Source organism: Patagioenas fasciata, chromosome 5 (genome assembly GCF_037038585.1).
Source record: "Patagioenas fasciata isolate bPatFas1 chromosome 5, bPatFas1.hap1, whole genome shotgun sequence".
Taxonomy (NCBI): Eukaryota; Metazoa; Chordata; class Aves; order Columbiformes; family Columbidae; genus Patagioenas; species Patagioenas fasciata.
In genome coordinates, this window is record NC_092524.1 from 65,087,525 (window position 1) to 65,109,830 (window position 22,306).

A 22,306-nucleotide genomic window follows, 5' to 3' on the forward strand; every position below is an offset into this window, starting at 1 on the left:
CATGAACACGGACCTATCCTGAAGTAAAAAGCTCTATTCTACTCACCAAAGGCACTCTTGACATTCTGGTGAGAAAGAAGGTTTGGACATATAAAATTACTCACAGAATAAAGCTAAACTTCTAGCAAGTTGCTAATGATTTCTGGTGAGTTTGTCCAGTGCAGTGCATCACATCTGACAAGCTGCTCATGTGATTTAAGGGAAGAGAGCAAAGGGCCATATTGATTTCTCCCATCGGCAGGACGAGCACTCAAGTTGACTTTAAAAAGCTACACAGGAGTATTGCATTATCTGCCACACCAGTGCTAAGGCGGTTTCCTTCAATAATGTTTCAGCATATAAATCTACTATGGACTAACGGGATGCCTGAGAACTTCTTGTAGTACGAAGGTTCTGTCAGCTGGAGAACACGCAAGCCCAAGCTGCCCTAGAAGTGCTCAGACATAGCCCTCACACACACTTTACAACAGCTTTACACAATTTCCCCATCTCTCTTTACAGAGGTTAAAGCTGCATCAATGCAAAATCCTCACTTTTTATACAAAAAGTGCATTCAATTTTTTTAAGGGGGAAAAAGAAAAATGGTATTACTTCCACAGGAATTCTCTGGATTTTCTTCCTCAGTTATCTTTTTGCATCAATTATTATCCTTTAATCGCACTAGAGTGCAAAAGCTCCCACTATTTGCTCTGTCCATTTACTGCACCACTGCTGAATATATTCCACACTGAGCTGTGGATTTGATCCCTAAAACTGGTCTCAAATTTATTCACCCCAAGAACTAACACATCCCTCAGTGACCCAATGACAATTTAAAGATCAAGCTCATCTTTAGGTTTACAACAAAAATAGGTAGTAATTTTTTTTCCTTAAAGGACCGCATTCAAATCAGTTTCACAGGTACTACATAAAAAAATATTGAAGCACTATTTACACTGATAGATCTCAAGAAGTGTAAATGGGGATTCATCACCCAATGAGGTATTTTCCCTGCAGGGATCTCATTTTATCCCATTGATACTCAACAACTTTCATCTATGATTTAAAAGCAAATACAAAAGTCCCTCCTTGTAAAACGCACAGCTGTCAAAAAATCCGAGGGGGCTGGGAAAATAGATAAATTACTCAGGCTAATCTGTAGCACTTATTAATACAGACTTCTTCCAACTAGAGACAGCTTAATAGCAAAGGTCATGCAGCTCGGAGCAGAGAACACAGGTCACACAAGACATAGCACTACATACATTAATAAATACTGGAAATAACATTGAGATAATGGTGGCAAACTTACAAAACGTGAGCTCTGGCTACGTCTGTAATAATATCAAGCAGGGGAGTGAGGACGTTTAAAAAAAAAAAAAGAGATTTACATATGGACTGAAGCCAAACTCCAAAGCATTTTGGTGTTTAACTGCCTTTGAGGATTTTAGTCTACCTGACTTAACAAAGGCTGTGGAGGACTCTGCGACACAATCAGATCTGCTCGTCTCTCCATGTGGTCTTATCCTCTGCAGCTCTGCTCCTTTTATATTAACACCCTGTTTCCAACACCTTTCCTCCCCTAGTCTGATTATCCTAAACTAATACGTGTTTTTCATCCATTCAGAGCCTACGGTTCCTCAAAAGCAGCACCACAGACCCTTCATTCAAGTAGCTGCTCCAGAAAATGTTACTTTTGTCTATTCAACATTCAACCTGTTTTGGGGGATATTTTCCCTGCAGGAAGTTCTCTAAGCTTTAGCATCTCTCTGCTGGGGCAAAACACTTATCTTCAGCTGGAGGTGCTAAAACAATCAACGCACTGACATGCCTGCAGAAACACCTAATGATACAACAGCAATAACAACAAGGAGTTATTGCACTGTAAATGTGAAATGATACATAATGATATATGCATATACACATATGCACACACACTATATAGTAATATCATTCCAGCACAGAAATTCTTGATGGCCTAAGTCCCACCTTTCTTCTTGGAAGAAAGATCCTTCAGCACTTTGTAAGGAAGCAGAGAGTTTTTGGGAGCTCTCATTCCCCCCCCCATGTGGCAGCTCCTCTTCTGGGAGCATCCAAACCTTTTAGTAGAGGAAAAGCAGAATTTTTTGGAAACAGCTCATTTAAGAGAAAATATAATCAATGAGTTTATGTGTGGGCTGTAGGAAAGAAGGTGAAGGGAATCAAGGAGCACATATGCTTGTTTAAATGTTACTTTCCTATTACTTCAAGAAACTTTGCTAAATTTAGCATGTCTTCTGAACCATTTTTGTTTAGTTTGATTATTATTTTTTGACATCACGAGTATTTCAAAGCCTCTCCTTTATTTGTATTTCTTACTTTGAATACTGGTTTTGTTTTCTTAAGGAAACTGGCAGCTGAAATGCTGTTCTAAAAACAAGTCACCAACATTTAGCAATGTTGCCATTTCAAACACCAGACTCAGCTGAAAATGCCGTATGGCAAGATGATGCTGTTTCAGCTGTCGAAGCCCACAGAAAGGGCAAAAAAAGATGCTGAATAAAACCAAAATATAAGTCATGAGTCAACAAAAACTCTGGGATTTGTCACAAATAACCGTCCTTCAAAGCAGCCCAAAACACCACTAGTCACCTTGACCCAGCCACTCCAGCTTACGTGGTCCTCTCTACTGTAAGTAGCAACTATTTCCCAGAGCCTAATGCTGATATTTCAAAAACAAGTATTAGTATTCTGCAGATAATAAACCAAAGCACCAATAGAAAAATAAATATATAAATAGACAGGTTTATAAGGAGTTTTGATGTGTAACTACCACAGATTTCAAAAAATTTAACTTACTGGACTTCCCAAGCTCACCCAAAGTATTGGGGAAACCAGGTTCCTCTCTGGAGGTCCAGACTAGAGCCCGGTCACCCCCAGCAGGGCTGCTGGGCAGATGCTGACACTGAGCTCCAGAACTCTCCACATTCCCACGCAAAGGAGAGGTGCACACATGCATGAGGAAGGCATGAAATGGACCCACATATAAGTACTGAAATCTCGTGTATTTGCTAGCCACATTGACAAAGGATTTTTCTGAGAGGATCAAAATAGCATTAAAAGAAAAGACAGTGATTTTCTTTCCTTTTCTGATCTTAAGTTCTCAGGGCAGACAGCCTGTAAAGCCTGCTATTGTAGTACCTATGGACAGCTGATCTTAGCAGATAGCTCCAGACCGTTTTTAGAACCATAGAACAGTTTGGGTTGGAAGGGACCATCAAAGCTCATCCAGTGCCACCCCTGCTATGAGCAGGGACATCTTCACCAGCTCAGGTTGCTCAGAGCCCCGTCCAGCCTGGCCTGGGATGTCTCCAGGGATGGGGCATCCACCACCTCTCTGGGCAACCTGGGCCAGGCTCTCACCACCCTCAGTGTAAAAAATTTCTCCCTCATGTGTACCCTGAATCTCCCCTCTTCTAGTTCAAAACTGTCATTACACAAAGAAACACTAAAAACACTAAAGTCTGTCCCACTCTTTCTTATCAGCCCCTTCTAACCACTGAAAGGCCACAATAAGGTCTCCCCGGAGCATCTGTTCTCCAGCTGAACCCCCCAACTCTCTCAGCCTGTCCTCCCAGCAGAGCAGTTCAGCCTCGGATCATTTCTGTGGCTCCTCTGGCCCCTCTCCAACAGGTCCATGTCTGTCCTGTGCTGAGGGTTCCAGAGCTGGACACAGTATTTCTGTTTTGAAATACAGGAAAGTCAACTAGCAGCCAACAGCTCCCAGTAAAGCCAAATACCTACTAACCTGGACAGGCAATTACCCCAACAAGCAGCCCACAGCACTAACACGCAGCTTCATCACTGCTCTGTGTCACACAAGCAGCCGCATCCCTTTGCTCCATTTGCAAAGACCCCTGAGCCATGCTGAGCACACACCTCAATGACACGAAAGTAACTGTGAGTGCACACAGTTCATCCATCTTCCAAGAGAAAGTGGTATCCACACAAACTGCCCAAGGGTTGGAACATTAAAGACATTTCTGGACGCCTAATCCTGTTCCCATCATAAATCCCCTCTGCTGGGGATAGGAGAAGAACTGGATCTACATTAAGGTTGTATCTATTTTTAAACCTGCCGCTCTCAGCACCCAAACAGGTTCAATAGGAATTTTTCAGAACAGCTTTTTGACACGAGAGCCAAACCCAAGAAGGCAGGGAAGGAGTCTGGCAGCATTAGCTGCAAGAACTCATGAAAATGCTGAGGAGCACAGCTGCACTGTCCCCTCCAGGGCTAGTACCAGCTGTTATGACATTGCTGGTTGCTCAGATGCTTGTGGTGTTGGACACCACCAGTTTCCTACGTTCTTCTGCTGGTCTGTGCTTTTCCAAGCCGAATAAATCGAGTGAATACAGTAGAGCTAAAAGTCTACAGGTCACTTCTGGGTGAGCGAGAACAACAGAAGCAGTTTCACAAAAATAGTAGCTCCAGAAACTAGACGAAAGCCAGGAAGATCAAGAATAAGCATCCTATGGGCTGGACTCTTCAGGAAGGGTACTGCTCATTCACAGCAGCCTCCTGAAAACAAACTCCCCTATTGTAGTCACACCTTTCCACAAATACTTGCCTTTCTTCTGGTCAGAAAAAGAGCAGGATGTACCTACATCATGGAACAAGTGGGCGAAAAAAAAAAGCAAGCCTTTCTTTCCATATTTCAGATTGTTTGCAGACTCAGTATCTGCGGGATTTTTCATTCCAAAATTAACGGTACACTGAATGGAGTCTGGAACAGCAGAGCCTTTCTGCTTCCAAGTTTTGGGATGGCCTCAGAGTGCAGATCTCCTCTTCTCTCCCATTTCTGGAATACTTTTTGACACTTAACAGAATCAATGACCACAGAGCAACAAGTCTGCCCAATCCATCAGGGCCTAAATGTGAAAAGAGGAGGAAGAGCAAGGGAACCTTCTAATGACAGGAAGGGGAGAAGAGGTGTAGATTTTTTTTTGGCTTTATTCATAAGCATTTCCTCATGAATTCTGGAAGAGAGTCAGGAAATAAACATAGCAGCCAGAACTCACCTTCTGCATATTTTTAAGGGAGAACTACACAAATGTGGCACTAGCAAATAAACGAAAAACACAAGAACCTTCTCTATGTAGGGCTGGTACTACTGCAATACACAGAGTTGGCATAAAACCATCACAGAATCACAGAATGCCAGGGACTGGAAGGGACCTCGAAAGATCATCCAGTCCAATCCCCCTGCCGGAGCAGGAACACCAAATGTAAAGTTTTCTTGGGAAACTTTCAATAAATATTAAACTCACAAATTGCTGACACCTGCATTTTTTCCAAAGTTGTTGGAAAAATTAAAGCATGGGTCGATGCTCCTGAGAACAGAGGAGTCGGTAAGATGCCCAGGTTTAGGGGAAAGAACAAAGTTATGGGGAAACTACCTGTTATCTTCAATCTCTGCTGATGTCAACAGACTCCATCTGCATTGGAGCCATGACCACAGCAGCTTTTCTATCCTTCCAGAAAGGCTCACCCAACTTTTTTGTGATAAGAGAGCAGAGATGCCTGGACACATGCCAGCAATAGCCAAGACATGGGATCTCCTCTTTCAACCGCCTTTGCCCTCTTCTCATCGTGGGCGTACGCGCTGGTACTATCCAGCCTACAGGACAAAGGAGGAGGTAAGAAAAGAGACTACTTGGTTTGACAGAAGGTCGTCCTGGTGCTCTGCAGGTACACAGAGGAACAGCGAGTGAGCAACCACCATCTGACATTATTGGGGCATTAAGAGCACAGAGAACACGTCCACCTTAAGCAGCATATTAGGAGAAACACCACCTCTCCATCAGGACAGCAGCTGAATGGATCCATAAGCCAAACACACCTACCCCTGCAACTAATCTGGATTGGTGAGGTATTAAAATGAGTGACTAAAAGAGACCTTTCCTTCTCTTTTTTTTTTGGTAGAAATACTTAAAATATAGAAAAACACAATAACTTTCAGTATAAAAGTAACCAAGCATGTAGCAAGTGTATTACGTCAACTTAAATAATAAATCCAACCTGCTAATATTTTCAACACCATACTTTGTTCTTACACACTTTCGAATTACTTTAACACTATTTTTAAACAAATCCTCCCACTGAAGAAAACATCAATATATCAAAAACTATTTTTAAACTAATGATTTTCCTCTTTCGCAAAGCAACGATGTTAAGTACTGAAAAGTTTTCCATGGCACCCTCCACTTCCAAATGACAAATATCGGCGAAAGCTACATTTAAAACAAACAAAATGAAAACCCCAAATCAGTGTTCGACTCGAGGAAAAACATTTTTCAAGCAGAAGAACTGAAAAACTTATTCTTACTGAAAGGAAAAAAACGTATGTACGCACACCTGCTGTGCTATCAATCTAAGCAGGAAACCATTTCACTGCTGCATCATAAGTAGAAGAAAAGTGCTTATTAAAACATTAATCACAGTCCATTATATTCTGACTCCACGCCAGAAGTTCCCATTACATCACTGAAAATATCTATTAACCAAAACCTGATTCTGACAAGTTACAGAAGTGGAGTGTTTGGGATTTAGTAATGTAAAAGTCAGTTTTAGAAGAACAGTTACACAATTGATTTTGCAGTGGCAAGCAAGTATAATTAATTGTTTTTGTGACATTTATTACTGCGATGGGGTTGATTTAACTGGTGTTTCTACTGTAAAATTATTCAAAAATTATTTCAAACTTCATCTACTTTTATTAAACACATTTATTGTGAAGGTATTTAATACCGAGGGCTGGCTAAACAATTTTAAAATGTGCTGGATATACTAGTACATGTAAAACTGTATTGTCTTGTGTAAATATGGGTCTTGTTTAGAACTACGTCTCGCAGGAAATTAGGGCAAATGAAAACCATCTCCCCTTCTCCTCTCCCACTGGAAAGGATTTATGTTGTTACATCTAATACCAGTTAGGTAAAGAAACAAAAATATGGTGGCGTTACCTCCAAGACTGAGCAATAGCTCACCTGTGAAGTCCGATTTTGTTCAAAACTCATTTTGTTGTTAGAAATCTGTCCTAACTCGAATGCCTCAGTTTGGAAGAGAGAGAAGTGAACAACTCAACTCTTTCTGGACGCCCAGCTTGTTTACCTAGAACAGTTTTCAACCAACTATCACCAAGGCTTTAAAACCAAAGCCATGAAAATCAGCTCCAAAATGTGTATATGTAATCTCCAGCCAACCAACTTAATTGCAGGTACTTTCCTCAACCCCCTCTAAGCAGCGCCATTCAAAAAATTAAAAGAAGTCGAAGCCATAGAGCATGATACAAAACATACTGTGTCCATAACCCAAGAGAGAGGAAAAAGAAAGGATGTGTTCTCAAAAAGGTTGAATTAACGATTGCCTCTGTAGGTGTATGTTTAGTGCCACCAATCTCCACAAACCCCGTCCGTTCAGGGCCGAGTTCCTGCTCTGTGGGCTGAGCGGGGGCTGCCACACGCTGTGCTGGTTTAACTGGGCTGGGTTACTGGTCTTGCTGTGGGTGAACTGGTCAAGGCAAGGTACCGTGAGGGCAGCACCACAACCCAGCTTCGGCATCACCAGCCACCTTAGTGTGGGTATCAAGCAACCGGGTGACATCCCGATCCTTTGATACAGGAGATGAGTTCCAATGAAAGCAGTGGATGCTTATAGATGAGTAGTATTTAGAGAATTCATTGATTATACCTCCTCCCTGTAAATACTGGCATTTAAGAGACTCTGAATTAAAAGCACCTCATGTTGTTAGTGTTCATGATGAATAAAAGGGGTCTGGAACACTCAAAGCTAACAACAGCTGTGCTTTTTTGGGTTTTATTTGTATGCAAAAGCTTCAGGTTCTTCATTTATCCCCTTGACCCAACACACATGAGTCTGTAACTACAAAACACACCTCAGCTAGTAACCTTTTACCTGTCCTTGGACACCTTCAAGTAACCAACATCCAAAGAGCTTCAAGTTTTCCTCTCCTTTCTTTTTAAGTAGTGCCATGAGTACGAGAACTAACACAGCCTGGCTTCCCATGGCTTGGTCTTACGGGGGCTTGCAAGCTCAGACTGAAGCTTTTCTTGGGCAGTCAGGACATCTGTGAGGTGTCCACTCTCACACAGCTTCTCTGGTGGCTAATAAGGTGTGAGCTTATCATAGAATCATGGAATGGGTTGGGTTGGAAGGGACCTTCAAAGCTCATCCAGTGCCACCCCTGCCATGAGCAGGGACATCTTCACCAGCTCAGGTTGCTCAGAGCCCCATCCAGCCTGGCCTGGGATGTCTCCAGGGATGGTTCATCCACCACCTCTCTGGCCAACCTGGGCCATTGTTTCACCATCCTCATTGTAAAAAATTTCTTCCTCATGTCCAGCCTGAATCTCCCCTCTTTTAGCTTAAAACCATCACCCCTTGTCTTATCACAACAGTCCCTGCTAAAAAGTCTGTCCCCCTCTTTCTTATCAGCCCCTTTTAAGCACAGAAAGGCTGCACTAAGGTCTCCCCGGAGCTTCTCTTCTCCAGCTGAACACCCCAACTCTCTCAGCCTGTCCTCCCAGCAGAGCTGTTCCAGCCTCTGATAGTGCAGACTTCTTGTCAATCAAGGTACCCTAAGGGTCCCCCTCCCCATCCAACCACACTTTTTCATGCAGCAGTGAGGGTCTTAGTTACCCCTAAAATCTCTGCTGCTCCACAAAGCGTGTCTGCAATCAATGAACAAATCACCGGTTGCTGGAGACAAAAACTCCAATTCTTTTGCACGTGTAAGGCTTGCATTGTTTTTTTTTTTAAAAAGGAAATGAGAAAAAAATAAAGAAATGAACACATGGGATCAGATACTACTAATATTACCTCTAAGGAAAGTTCTCCAGTTGCACTTTTCCAAAGAGTTCCTCCAGCATGATCTAATCTGGGGGACATCAGGGTCATTATCAAAATAAGAAAACAGAGACTACCAGCCCAACCCTTAAAAATCTTGCCATCCATCACATCAGGTGTGAGATCAGTTACACACATCGGATCAAATTTATGAATGGAAATACTGACTTGGGCAGATGGCAAGCTCCTCTGTGAAGGGATCCCTCACTCCCACCCCATCAGCACTCCCCAGAGAAGCTTTAAACATTGCTGATTCGTGATCACGGTGAGAAATACTACTCAACAAGAATGAAGCTGCAACAAAGCTATCTGAAGGGGGTTAAAGGATCCCGAGCAACAGCTTGAGGAGCTGCATAAAGCCGCAAGCAAGAATCCCCCATGCTGGTCTCTGCCATTCTGAGAAACTTGTAATATGCTTTTCCAGCCATTTGATACCTGAGGAGACAATTTTCATTTGGAAGGCTGCTTTACAACTATGTTTATCAGTATCAGAGTCGAGAAGATGCATATTTTCTGGCTTTATTTTCCTCTTCAGGGGTCTATTCTGCTGGCTGTCCCATTCAGTCTAAATATTTTCATTATATGTAACTTCCCTTTCTTGAAACAAGTGTCAGAGGGTCTAGGAAGACTCCCTTTCCCTTTTCCGACTTTCCTCTTGTATTTTTACTAAAATGGATTTTTACAACTGGCTTAGAGGGCAAATTTAAAACAGGATGCTCCTCAGTATTGTACGTCAACTGTATCAGAGCTAATTTAAATGATACGTCTATCCAGAAAGACCCTTCAGAAAACTGTGACAGCATTTGCCCGGACTGCCTTGGAGTGACTTCTTGCCATGACATCTCTCTGCCGTTCCTCACAGCCAAGTATAATGCAAAGCACGAGTGATGCTCGATGCTGATGAAGATGATGAGCTCTTCCCCTCAGCAGCGGTCCTCAACCCCAGGTTCCAGGATAAGTTGGGGAATGACCTATTAGAGAGCAGCATAGGGGAAACGGACCTGGGGGTCCTGGGGACAGCAGGATGACCATGAGCCAGCACTGGGCCCTTGTGGCCAGGAAGGCCAATGGCACCTGGGGTGGATTAGAAGGGGGGTGGTCAGTAGGTCAGAGAGGTTCTCCTGCCCCTCTGCTCTGCCCTGGTGAGACCACATCTGGAATATTGTGTCCAGTTCTGGGCCCCTCAGTTCAAGAAGGACAGGGAACTGCTGGAGAGAGTCCGGCGCAGCCACCAAGATGCTGAAGGGAGTGGAGCATCTCCCGTGTGAGGAAAGGCTGAGGGAGCTGGGAGAAGAGGAGACTGAGGGGTGACCTCATTAATGTTTATAAATATGTAAAGGGTGAGTGTCAGGAGGATGGAGCCAGGCTCTTCTCAGTGACAACCAATGATGGGACAAGGGGTAATGGGTTCAAACTGGAACACAAAAGGTTCCATTTAAATATGAGAAGAAACTTCTTCTCAGTGAGGGTGACAGAGCCTGGACCAGGCTGCCCAGGGGGGTTGTGGAGTCTCCTTCTCTGCAGACATTCAAACCCGCCTGGACACCTTCCTGTGGAACCTCAGCTGGGTGTTCCTGCTCCGGCAGGGGGATTGGACTGAATGAGCTTTTGAGGTCCCTTCCAACCCCTGACATTCTGTGACTAAAGGAGCTCCCACTTTCCCCATGACCACCCTCAGACACTGCTCCTCGTTGCTGAGGTGCTCCTACCTCCATAGCCCAACACATCAGGCTTAAATAAATCATCTGGGTGCTCCGTCCTGGGAACCACTACCAAAGTTGAGGACACCGAGGCCCTTCCATTGCTGAAGCAAGAGATAAGTAGGAAAGATCTCTCCTGCACGTGCATAACGTATCATTTTTCTTGTGGCGACCCCACAATTCCCAATGAAATTAAACATCTGGCTGAGGAGTCAGAGAAAGGCACAAAAAGGGCAAAATCAGGGAGTGCAGGAGAAGCAAGGAACGAAAAAAGAAAAAGGAAACATAAAAACTACTGACCTCAAACTTATCATTTAATTTCAGAGAAGCAACAGATCTAAAAATTAACTTCTTCAAAAATATATTTTTCTAAACTAATGCAGGACATACAAAGTCAGAGGAGAACCATACATCAGTAGTGATATCAGTGCAGGGGATGAAGGGAAGGATGAAAGCAAAGAAGGGCTTTCAACAACAGGTAAGAGCTATCACACATCACAGACCATCAGATATTTTTAAGTGGCTGGTAGTAACAAGGCTCTGATTTGGTGAGACACAAAGGAGTGCAGAAAATAGAGCATTTGCCCCCACAGCTGCAGGGTGTATCCTGCCATGCCCAGCAGCATTGCCCTACACCTGCAGGGACAGTTCAGGCTTCACCTCCACCCAGTTCTCAATAATAAACCCAATATTACCATCCCAATTTAAAATATTTACTGGTTAATCCTGTAGTACACTTTGCCAGACAATTCTCCCTTCCTTATGTTAATATCCTGATGTTTTTCTCTTCATGTTACATGTATTTTAATAAATGCATGATTTAGTATTCTGCAAGGCCACACTACAAAAAGACTATTCTGGAATAAATGGTATAATTACATTTCCTACAGCGACCTTGTAATCTCTCGAGTATTTATTCTAGACTAAACAGCCTTACTCAGCTGCCCTGTGTCTGATTGTCGATGAAAGAAGCTTGTTTGACAACTGCTTCGAGCAGAAACATATTTTTTCCATGATCACATGAAAAAAAAAAAGTAAAAAAACATTACCAGAGCGGTATTCTGAGTACAGAGACTCGTGTTAGATCGATGAGTTAATTTTGAAGCCACACGCCAACAAAAACAATTACTACGGACATTCTGCTGTCATGGCCAGCTTTTGAGGTTAATTTAGTGGTGCATATACAACTACAGCCAACTTTACATGGTGTACGCAGGCTTCCTTCTTTGTTTCTTTATATATTTTCCATATTCTCTGCTTTTATAACCCTCCCGAGACCTTTTACAGCTACAGAACCCACACTGTACCCACAGGTGGGCGGGCAGGAAGCAAAACTCTCCGTTTCATAAGCGAGTCCCCTTTTAATATATTCGATTGCTAATGACCTTGACAGAAGAGCTCCATGCAAAACACCATATACCACAGGGTGTCGTTTGAAACGTTCATAGGCGTTTTTGCCAGAAAGCTGATTTCTTAAACAGTAAGATTTCAGACTTACTAGGGGCTGTGCTCCTCAGTTTTCATTCAGCTGGAAAAAAACGGTGCTAATCTACCTCCTCTATATTAAATTCGCGTCCTTCCAAAATCCTATGATGAAACCTGTAGAATTTCTGGAAGATGCTAAAGCAACGCAAGGGAGCTTCTATATCAAACAAAACGAAGACGGTTTACACATGGTTCTATCACCTTGTTACATCCCACCTTGAAAAATGCAGCATGCTTGGCCATATTCATTATCCCAACAAAATGTCCCCACCTAGAACTTCTAGTGTCATACACAGGTTTTTATTCAATTATTCATGATAAAATGAGCTACAAATATCTCCTTTAAAAGGCTGTGTGCAAACGGAGCTGTGTCATTAAAGCAATGATCACTTCTCACCCACCAGTTCCTGTTCATTAGACGCCCAATTCAAAACGTGCTGCAGCAATCAGAAATCCTGCTGAGGATCGGGCCCTGCAACGGGAGACGCTGGGAAATTCGGACCATATGCCTTGGTAGCCAAGAGAATTCCTGCAAGGAGTGCAGCTCTCTGCATGCTCTCCAAACAAGCCAAGCTTTCCTTACTCTTACTCAATCTTTTGACTCTGATGACTGAGCTTATTGAGCAACCAAACTCTATTCAGAGGAACAGAATGAAGCCAGTGTTCAAAATCAATGGGCCAAAGCAGATCACATAAGCCCTTCATTTGTGGCTTTTCTCCTTCTCCGAGATTCGAGAAATATCTCAGTGACAAAGAGAGCAGATGTGACAAATCACCTGCTGCAACTTTTAAAGGCCGGAGCTCCTGTCACCCACTCCAAATCAATTCTCAGCTATTTCACCGTCTTGAACTCAACGTAGACACTGTCACGGTTTTAGTAAAAACTAATCCAGTCAAAGACCAGATCAACTATGGTTTAAGAAGAGTCTTGAGAGCACCCTCACTATTGCCTCACTTAGTGAAAAGAAAAAATCACTATGATTGGCAGCAAAGAAGTTACACAAGTCATTTCTAGATGAAGCGCCAGAACTCTACATGTGTTTCAAATTACACTACAACACTGTACAACAAAGAAATATGCAGAAATTTTCCACTTTAAATGAAGGTTAAAAATTAAATGCTAACAAAGCTCTAGCAGATATGAAATCCAACCTCCTCGGCTTAATTCAAAGTTTAAAATGACTGCGCTGTCCTACAAAAAAAAAAAAACGGATCAATCCAGTTGTTCTTTATAAAAAGCATAGTGGACTAAATCACATTTGTTGTATGTACAGACTTCCACAGCACTTTGGTTTTGCTTCAGTATTTACGCTCAACTCTTTAAAGTTAAACCTAAGCAAAACACCGTTTTAAATTCACAAAATATATTACCTATCCTCATTAGATCAGTGTTCACCACTGAGCTTTAATTTTGTATCGTATTTAAACAAAACACTAATTAACTGGAGTGCTCCTAACAGTGGAAACAAGTTGATGGATCAAAGGAGAGTCACATTCTTTCCTAAAGAAAAGCAAAGATTTTTAGACCAAACTCGATTTTTATGTACATGTATATATATATCCAGGATGTATCTCTCCTAAGTTAAGTAGGCAAACACAACGTTATTTTAAGCAGTCCAGGCTTGACTTGATTACAAGGTCCACACAAAAGTTCTCTGTTAAGGCAGAGGATTTTTAAGTGGAGTGCAAACAGAAATTTTTAATCGTACTTGTAAATCACCTCTGTTTCGTGAGAACGGTGAGAATAGGACTGGCGCTCTGCTAAGAGTACGATCCACTTCGGATTACAAGGGACTGTTTCTAAGCTTTGAGACACAAAGTTCACACATCTTTACCCAAAATCTTAATCACAAAAGCAGCTTTTCAATTCATAGTCAGTTTTTAAGTAGCTTGTGTATGGCTCTTCCGCAGCTGTAAATACTTAGTGTGCAAACACGGTGTGGCTGTTGCTGTAGCTGTACATACTTACACTTAATACCAAAAATGTCTTTACATTCTTCAGGACCTCAGGAGTTTTTCCATTTTGTTTTTTAATCACACACAGAATCACAGAATCGACTGGGGTGGAAAAGATCTCAGAGATCATCAAGTCCAACCCTTGGTCCAGCTCCAGTCCATTGACCAGATCATGGCACTGAGTGCCATGTCCAATCTCAGCTTAAAAACCTCCACGGCCGGTGAGTCCAGCACCTCCCTGGGCAGCCATTCCAATGCCTGACCACTCTCTCGGTAAAGAATTTATTTCAAAACTACATAGCAAACATACATTTTAAAAACAATCTAATTTCCATCCCCATCCTGTTTTGGTCTTTCACTACTTGGCATGCCACCTTATTATATTTTCCTTTTCTTTTGTTTTGCAGTAAGAAAAATCCAGACCTCTAACCACACGATTTCGGTGTACTCAGCTAAAATACAAGGGGAAAAAAAGAGACAAAAAACCCCCAAAAGACAGGCCTTTTTTGATCCTCTTAGAAAACCACAAAGTAAAGTAATATCAGTGAAAGCCCAAGCAGCTGGGTGCTCTTGGTCTGCCTCTCCACCATCCAGCTCTCCTCCCCAAAAGCCACAGTAGATCCCAGCCTTGCAATGACTTGGGCAGTTCAATGGATCTGGATTGATCTGAACCAAAAGCTGACACTCCACTTTAGCCAAACTACACCAACCCAACTGCTTTTGGTGGCAGCAGAAGTACCAGTAGGGCCTTTGATAAGACAACTCCAAGCGCAAGTCCCATCAGCAGGTTGCCTTCAACTCCACCCAGAAACCAACCATTTCCCAACACCCGTCACTGAACACATCTGAATTTCGAGCAGTGACCAAGTCACATAGACCCAGGACTATCAGCCCCGAGTTTGCCTCCAGGATGGGTACGTTACAGCCATTCAAGACCCTACTTTTCTCCCAGGACACCACCACAGGTTTGGGAGATGCTCTCATCCATGTCTTCTCCACTTCTTCCTTCCAAGTGATGTTTCCATGTGACAGCTGAGACAGGGAGGAGCTGGCCTCAGAGGCTCAACACCCAGAGTCATCTTCACCACCCAGAACAAACCAGCATCAACATGGTCTGTTCAATGAGTATTCATGGGACCATCGGCCACAGGGACTTCTCTGCAGGAACCTCATAGACGTGAGGTCAAGGCACCTCTGAGGAAGCCCCGCTCCCCCTGCCACAAGGTTAAATGCTGTCTACAAGTTAGTGTAAGAGATATTGCTGCCAGAAAGCCGTGTAATTCAGGATTATTGCCTAATTCCATTACTTCCAGAAAATCTTCATTAAAAAGAAAAAAGGGTGGGAGGCGGGGACTTGAAGGACACAAACCTCTGCACATTACACCCATCATTTGTGTCAAAAAAATTCCATTTCTTCACTATTCTCAGACTTCTAATACAACAGCAAAAAAAAAAATGCATCATATGGATGTTAATCCCTTTCTGCAGTACACATAAAGAAACTCTACAGCCCCACGAGAATCCAAAAACGACTTTCTAAAAGCAGTTTGAACGTAAGTTTGCTTTTCTGCAAAACATGCAAAATCCATACAGAAGAGCAGTGGGAGAACGCAGATTCAAGTTTATTGGACTGCATGTCAAGTTTTCTGTAAAGCTTAATGAGAAAATAATACAAGTCACATTAAAACTCGCTTTTTTTTTATAATTATAAAAGATCCCTAACAAATGTTATAAATAATCCCTTAAGGATTCGCCCTTTTTCTCCTCTTTGCTAGAAACCTTCTTGACAGTTGTTTCCTTCATTACAGCAGTTTACTAAGAAAAGTAACACTGATAATGAAACCTATAGTGAGTCTTGCAGAAGTTAAGATGTGAATATTCAAAAAGCCCATTGTACTGAGTGTTTTGAAGGTAATAAACTGTATCTTAAAAGAAAAAGTCCATAAATTACGCTACCAGAAATAAAGTCTCCAGGCTGGCAGTGTCTTTGCAATAATTCTGCCTCCAGAAACCCAGATGAGAACAGGCTGCACATTCGAGGGAACTATTTCGCAGCAACAAATAGCCAGACTGCAAAACTATTAACAAGAACATGAAAAGAGGAAGAAACAAAACAAAATAAATAAGAATTTAGATTTAACCTGTCCTTGTGTGAGTCCGAATGAAGAGAAAACTAAAAATCTTGGATAACATTGTGCCCAGCTCTTCGGCCTCACCCAGGCAGCTGTTTGCAGCTGCCTGAAAACCCCCAAAGCGGGGAGGGAGGCCCATGAGCGCAGCATTCATCATCAACAGGAAATGCGCATGAGTTCGTATAAATACAGAAACACAAATATATAAACCAACAGCCTTGCCTTGCGTGGTTTAAGGTATTTCAGGCACCCCATGGAATTGGGTTAGAGTTGTACCAGCTGGGAACCCACAGTATTGATGTATTTGTTTTGGAATTGCAAACAGACTCAGGAGGACTCTTCTGGTGGGCACCACCAACCCACCCACCATGGCCACCCAGCCCCCCAGCTCTGAACTCTTTCATCACCTCCAGAGCAGAGCCCAGCAACCCTGGGAGCGCATTCTACTCAGTGGAGTAAAAGGACACACGTTGTCCAAACCCTGCTCCAAAATACGCTCGCGCACAGAAGTCGCAATGCAACTGCCGTACTTAAAGGATTTTGTTTTGCAAGGTGTTGTGTGGCCTTCAAACTGGTGTCACATGCGATTCCATGGGACGGACACGGATAGCACAGGGTTCCTGCTGGATCTGGACACCAGAACTCACCTTATGGGCAAAGGGACAGGGCATCCTACCTGCACAATTAGCCTTTTTTTCCCCCCCCAAACATTATCATTTGTGATGAGGCTCAGGGCTGAGAGGGTCCCAAAGCTCCCCTCAAACTGGAGGTCCCTCCCAGCTGTGCTCCATCCAAAAAGTGGTAAAGGCTGAGTCCGGCTCTGCCCAAGTTTAAACTACTAATGAATATTTGGTCCCAGAAGCTTTATATCAGATAATAAAAGTTACAGGCATCAGGAGGACACAGAAACAATAAAAATGGAAACAACCTCAATTCCAGACAGCCTTAAATTTTCTGAAGCACCATTAGGTTGCTTATTTACTGAAAAAAAAAAGTCTATCTACCTCCATCATTTTCTGGATGAGATACAATTTCTCCTGCGCCAGCGAACTACATGGGATTCCTGTTTGGATTTCAGTGGTCTCCAAAAGTGCATATTAAAAGTGTCTCAGCTTTGTTCAGTACTTTGTGGCTTCAGTTTTCCCATATTGCACAGTCAAACACAAACTGTTATTTTTCGAAACTCTTTCTTGCCTTGCCAGCCCGTACATTCACTCCGCCGCACAATTTTCCAGCCACTGCAAGTGGTGGTAACCTTGAAACTCAGGCTGTGATGAGTTGGGTGACACTCGCTATCCCAGTAGCTACACATTTTCAGGTGGCATTTCAGCTACAAACACATCTCTAGAGAGCAGACACGTCACTTTTGGACTTCCCAGCCTCCAGTGCCCGGGCACAACAGGCTCCCCAAATCCCTTCCAAACGCAGCTGCGCCCCACGATGCCGTTCAAGCTGCTGGACCGGCCCTGCGTTACATTTTTTGACAAAGTTAAGCTCTGTGCCTCATTTCTCACAAACGTAGTTTGACTGCAGACAGCAGCCGACAAGTAAATCTACCCTTTTCCATGGCAAACAGCCCAACTTTAATATTTTTACTGGCTTACAGCTGGGTAAATTAAGCCCCGGATTTTTATTTATTTATTTTTTAATACCGTGCAACTGAAAATGAACAGCTACTTCACTACGACTGCCAAGGACAACCTTAAGAACACTAATGCAATCCAGTCCAGCCCTCAATAGATCTATAAAGGCCAGAGGACCAAAAATTTCAGCTTATTCACCCAAACAAAATGCTGGTTGGGCAGGAAGTCTAATATTTCATTAAGATTCTTTAAAAAAAGCCCCCTACGTGCTGGCACTGAAGATGGTAACGGTCCCAGCTATCACACCATGAAATGGGCATTAAAACTTGCTGTGTTACTTACCCCAGCCTTCCCAGCATTTCAAGCTCTGGAACTTGTGGTCCGTACGTCTCCACTTGCAAGGGCTGATACTCATACAAAGCATCCTCCAGCTTTTGAATGGGAGCTAGTGAAATATGCTGACCCTGGGAAGAAAAAAAGGGTAAAGAAATTATATCTACCAAATCAAGGTTTTGTCTTTTTCAAAACACAGTGCAAGAACAAACTTATACCATTAACCTGGTCCAGAACAAAGACCATCTCACTTAGAACATATTGTCTACTATAACATTAATTTCTTCATAATTTTAATTTTTTACTGGGATCTACAGTTTGGAAGTAATGTTACATTAGCTATAACTGTTTGCACAGGGTAGGAGGAACAGGGTAAGTTTATTGAAGGCAGGTTTACCATTAGAGAGTGCAGCTGCTCCCAGTGTCACCAGTAAAATTATTATTAGGTAAAAATTTCATTTATCAGAAGTTAATATCAAACAAATGTCTCTGAGCAACCCTATTTGATTCTATAATCAATGATTTCCTGAAAGCCCTAATTAGAAAGGGAAGCCGCTTTCATTTCTCTCTGCAGGCTTCGTAAGGCTCCCGTATATAATGGCTCTCAAGACAGACTTTTACAGCACAATACAATTAATTCATTCAGCAAATTCCCATTTGTTTCATAACTAAAAATATAAAAAACACACAAACATAAAAACTTTCATTCCAGATGGTACTTTTGCAAGCCCTTCAGACCACTGAGAAACAGCTCAATGTTTTTTCCCCCGCCTCCCTCCAAGTCCCTATCACTCCGAGCTCTCACAAAACAGGAGACTTGTGGCTGGAAAGGAGGGGTCAGGAGGATATGAGATAGAGCCAAAGTTAACAGATGTTGCTGCGTGACATTCTACACTGATTTGTTGATCTTTCACACAGTTTCAATTTTCTACTGTATTCTACGGTGCTCACAAAAATTAGCAGCAGCAGCAAAAAGACAGAGCGCTGTGAGCTCCCCCAGAACAGCCCGGCTTTCCCCTGCAAGAAACTGAGCTTCACATCTGCAAAATGCAGGAATTTGGGAAAGAAGTAGTATTGTTTTTGTAGACATTTTGTCTGCAACAGGAGATGGGAAGCTTTCCACAGTGTATAACCCCGGCTCCCACCGGTGATCACTCAACTGAGCTGAGCTTCCCCCACTCAAACGCATCTGCTCCCGCAAGGACAGACTAAAGGCTCCCAACCTGGGACACTGGCTTAAAATTAACTAAAGACAAAAATAGTCAATAGAAGAGGAAAACTCTTAATTAAATTCATGGTTGAGGACAGTGACCTTTGTGAATTTGGAGGATGGATATTTTTGTTTAGAGAGTTGCAGAAAACAGCTAAGAAAATTGAAGGCATAAGCCCTTGAGAGGTACCACCGTGGATCTAGGCCGATCTCTATGGAAATACCAGCAGCTCAAGTTTTCCACTGAAACCATTCTCTGTGTGTGCAATGAGAACAGATAATTCTGGCCTTTTTGGGCACTGCTCGGGAGCCCGACGGGGCCGCTGCCGACCCCGTTATGGTGACGGGCGCCCAAAGGCGAAACATGGTGAAGAAAAGTTCCCAAGCCAGCCGTGAGTCACTCCAGCTTCCATGGTTAGCACACTGTTATTTCTGGGCCGCAAACTATTGCTGCGACATTAAAAGTAGGCAACCACACATTTAAAAAAAAAAAAAGTATGAAAATAAAGGTTAAAAATTCAGCTCTAATGCTACTTTGTTATATTTTAAGATACAAATGCAAGGTCTTTTTACATTGTTAGACATTGTCAATTTACAAACTATTCTAATTCATCAAAATATTATACTCTATAACTACATTTATGTAGCCATGTTGCACCCATTGTAAGAGATTAATATTTAAATAAGACTTTTAGATTTAAGGTTTTAACAATATTTGTGTCTCTAACCACAGTGAAGGGAAAACACACCAGCATTCTCCACGTGTACACCCTCATCTGGTGAGTGAAAAGTCTCAGCCTTTCCAAATCCAGAGCGATGCTGTTCCAGCCATAGAAAAGAAAATTCAGTTTCAGGCAAAGATCAAAACTATGATAAATATTTTGGGAAATTACTTGTGTGTGGAAAAAGGCAGCAGCTCAGATTGCAGGAGCCACATCTCCGGAGGGCATCACCAGAACAGCTGCTCGCTGTTAGCGGGGTTGCCACTGCTGCATTCCTGACACTTTTTTAATGAGGGCAACTTGTGCCGACGTTGGCCAAGAGACACGAGAAGGCTCCTGACAAATGGACCAAGCTCACCACAAGCCTTTTTCCCCACCACCATTTATGTTGCTACAGATGCTCATCTCTGTCTGGGGCCTCCCAGGAGGACGGGATGGAAGCGTTTCTTTTGTCGTCTTCTCTTTGTGGGGTTCACAAGGTGCCAGAGGTCAGAAGGGATCATGATGGTCATTTACTCTTAGATAATCAACTGGTAACTGTGGGGGAGCCCTGCCTAATGGTGGGGAGGCTGACTGGTCAAGCACAGCACCTGTACCTGGGCACTGGTGTGTGTGTCACAGGTCACACCAGGGCCTTTCTGTGAGGTGCGGTATTGCAAAAACAACACTCTGTGGTGGCCCAGAGAGCAGAACATCAGAAGAGGAGCAGCATATAGAAACTGTCCATCCTTGAGCTGGTCTGACCTCACTTCCAGCACAGGCCAGGACATTTCGTGTTCCTGGACAAAGCTCAAGGAATGGCAGCTCAGCCAAAGCGCCTTCTTTTGAAAGGTGTCCAACCTCGACTTAGAGATTTCAGACCATAAAGGTCCAGGCACATCCCCAGGTAAGTCATTCCAATAGCTAATTATCTTCACCATTAAATATTGGCAGCTCATTTTGGGTTCATCAAGACTGGTTTCAAAGCACTGGCTCTTTCTTATGCGTCTCTCACCCACACGCTGGGCCAAGTGCAAGCATTAGGATGTATTTTTGTGTGGCAAAACAACTGCGCTGGTCTGTGTCCAACCAGCAGATCTGCACCTCAAGGAGATCGTGCAGCTGTATGACACAGCTCATTTGTTTTCGTTTCCCAAAAATCACAGCTTTAGCTGACAGGCTTTGGCAACATGAATCACATTCCACTGAGCAACAGGGGAAAAAAAGCCACGACTGGCTGTTGTTCCTGCCCTATAGCTGCTGTCTGGCCTTTAGGTAAAGGCTTATTCCTATAAATTGAGTTTTGGTCTGCCTTGATTGGGGAAAGGGTTAGATGGAAGCATAAGAGTTACAATATACATTGCTACCTGAAAGTTGCTGAGATCTGGTCAATCCGTGCAACCACACCAGCTGAGTGGATGTTCTGGCTATGAACAGGCTGTATCTGACATGGCAACAAGTCTGATGGGAACAGCTGAGGAACCTGCGGGGTTCAGCCTGGAGAACAGGAGGCTGAGGAGAGACCTTATCACTGTCTACACCTACCTGAAAGGAGGTTGGGGCATGGAGGGTGTTGGTCTCTTCTCCCAATTAGCAAGTGACAGGATGAGAGAAAATGGCCTCAAGTTGCACCAGGGGAGGTTCAGATTGGATATCAGGAAAAAATTCTTCATGGAAAGGGTTGTCAGGCATTGGAACAGGCTGCCCATGGCAGTGGTGGAGCCACCATCCCTGGAAGGGTTTAAAAGACATGTAGATGAGGTTCTTAGGGACATGGTTTAGTGCCAGAGATAGGTTACAGCTGGACTTGATGATCTTGAGGGTCTCTTCCAACAGAAATGATTCTCTGGTTCTGTGCCCCCTGTGACAGGCTCCTGAGCTCATGGGCTTCCAGCCTGCTCAGTCCTGAGCAGATGGCAGTGCGGTCACCACACTGGGTATGGCACAGACGTCTGCAAAAAGGTTGGGATAAAAACCTATGAAAACTTACAAGTGAAAAGTATTGTTTTTCCTAGTTCAACTAATGTTGGAATAAGGTGCATTTACAAAAAAATCTTGTTGAAGATAATATTGGGCAAACTGAACCTTGTATCTGAGTTAAAAACCATCTGCCCAGTAGCATCAGAGTTCTGTCTGTCCTGAGTGCTCCCCAGCCACTCCATAAAACACTGGTATAAAAGGGAAGCTGCCGTCTAACTTCAGAGACATCACAAGAGACAATAGCTGTTACTTAGTACTTATGCAGCATTTTTACAGATCCAAAAAACATTTCATATCTATGAGGTAAGATTTTTAAATTTCCTGTATTCCACCTGGACAGCC

At 43.1% G+C, this 22,306-nt stretch overlaps 1 protein-coding gene across 1 annotated transcript in view; it reads right to left on the reverse strand.

Annotated features, from left to right (window-relative positions):
* MNAT1 (MNAT1 component of CDK activating kinase) overlaps positions 1-22,306 on the reverse strand; it is a 129,530-nt gene that overhangs the window by 21,643 nt on the left and 85,581 nt on the right. Inside the window, exon 7 of the mRNA XM_065839318.2 lies at positions 18,083-18,204. Within this exon, the coding sequence (XP_065695390.1) occupies positions 18,083-18,204 (122 nt within the window). The remainder of the gene's footprint in view (positions 1-18,082; positions 18,205-22,306) is intronic.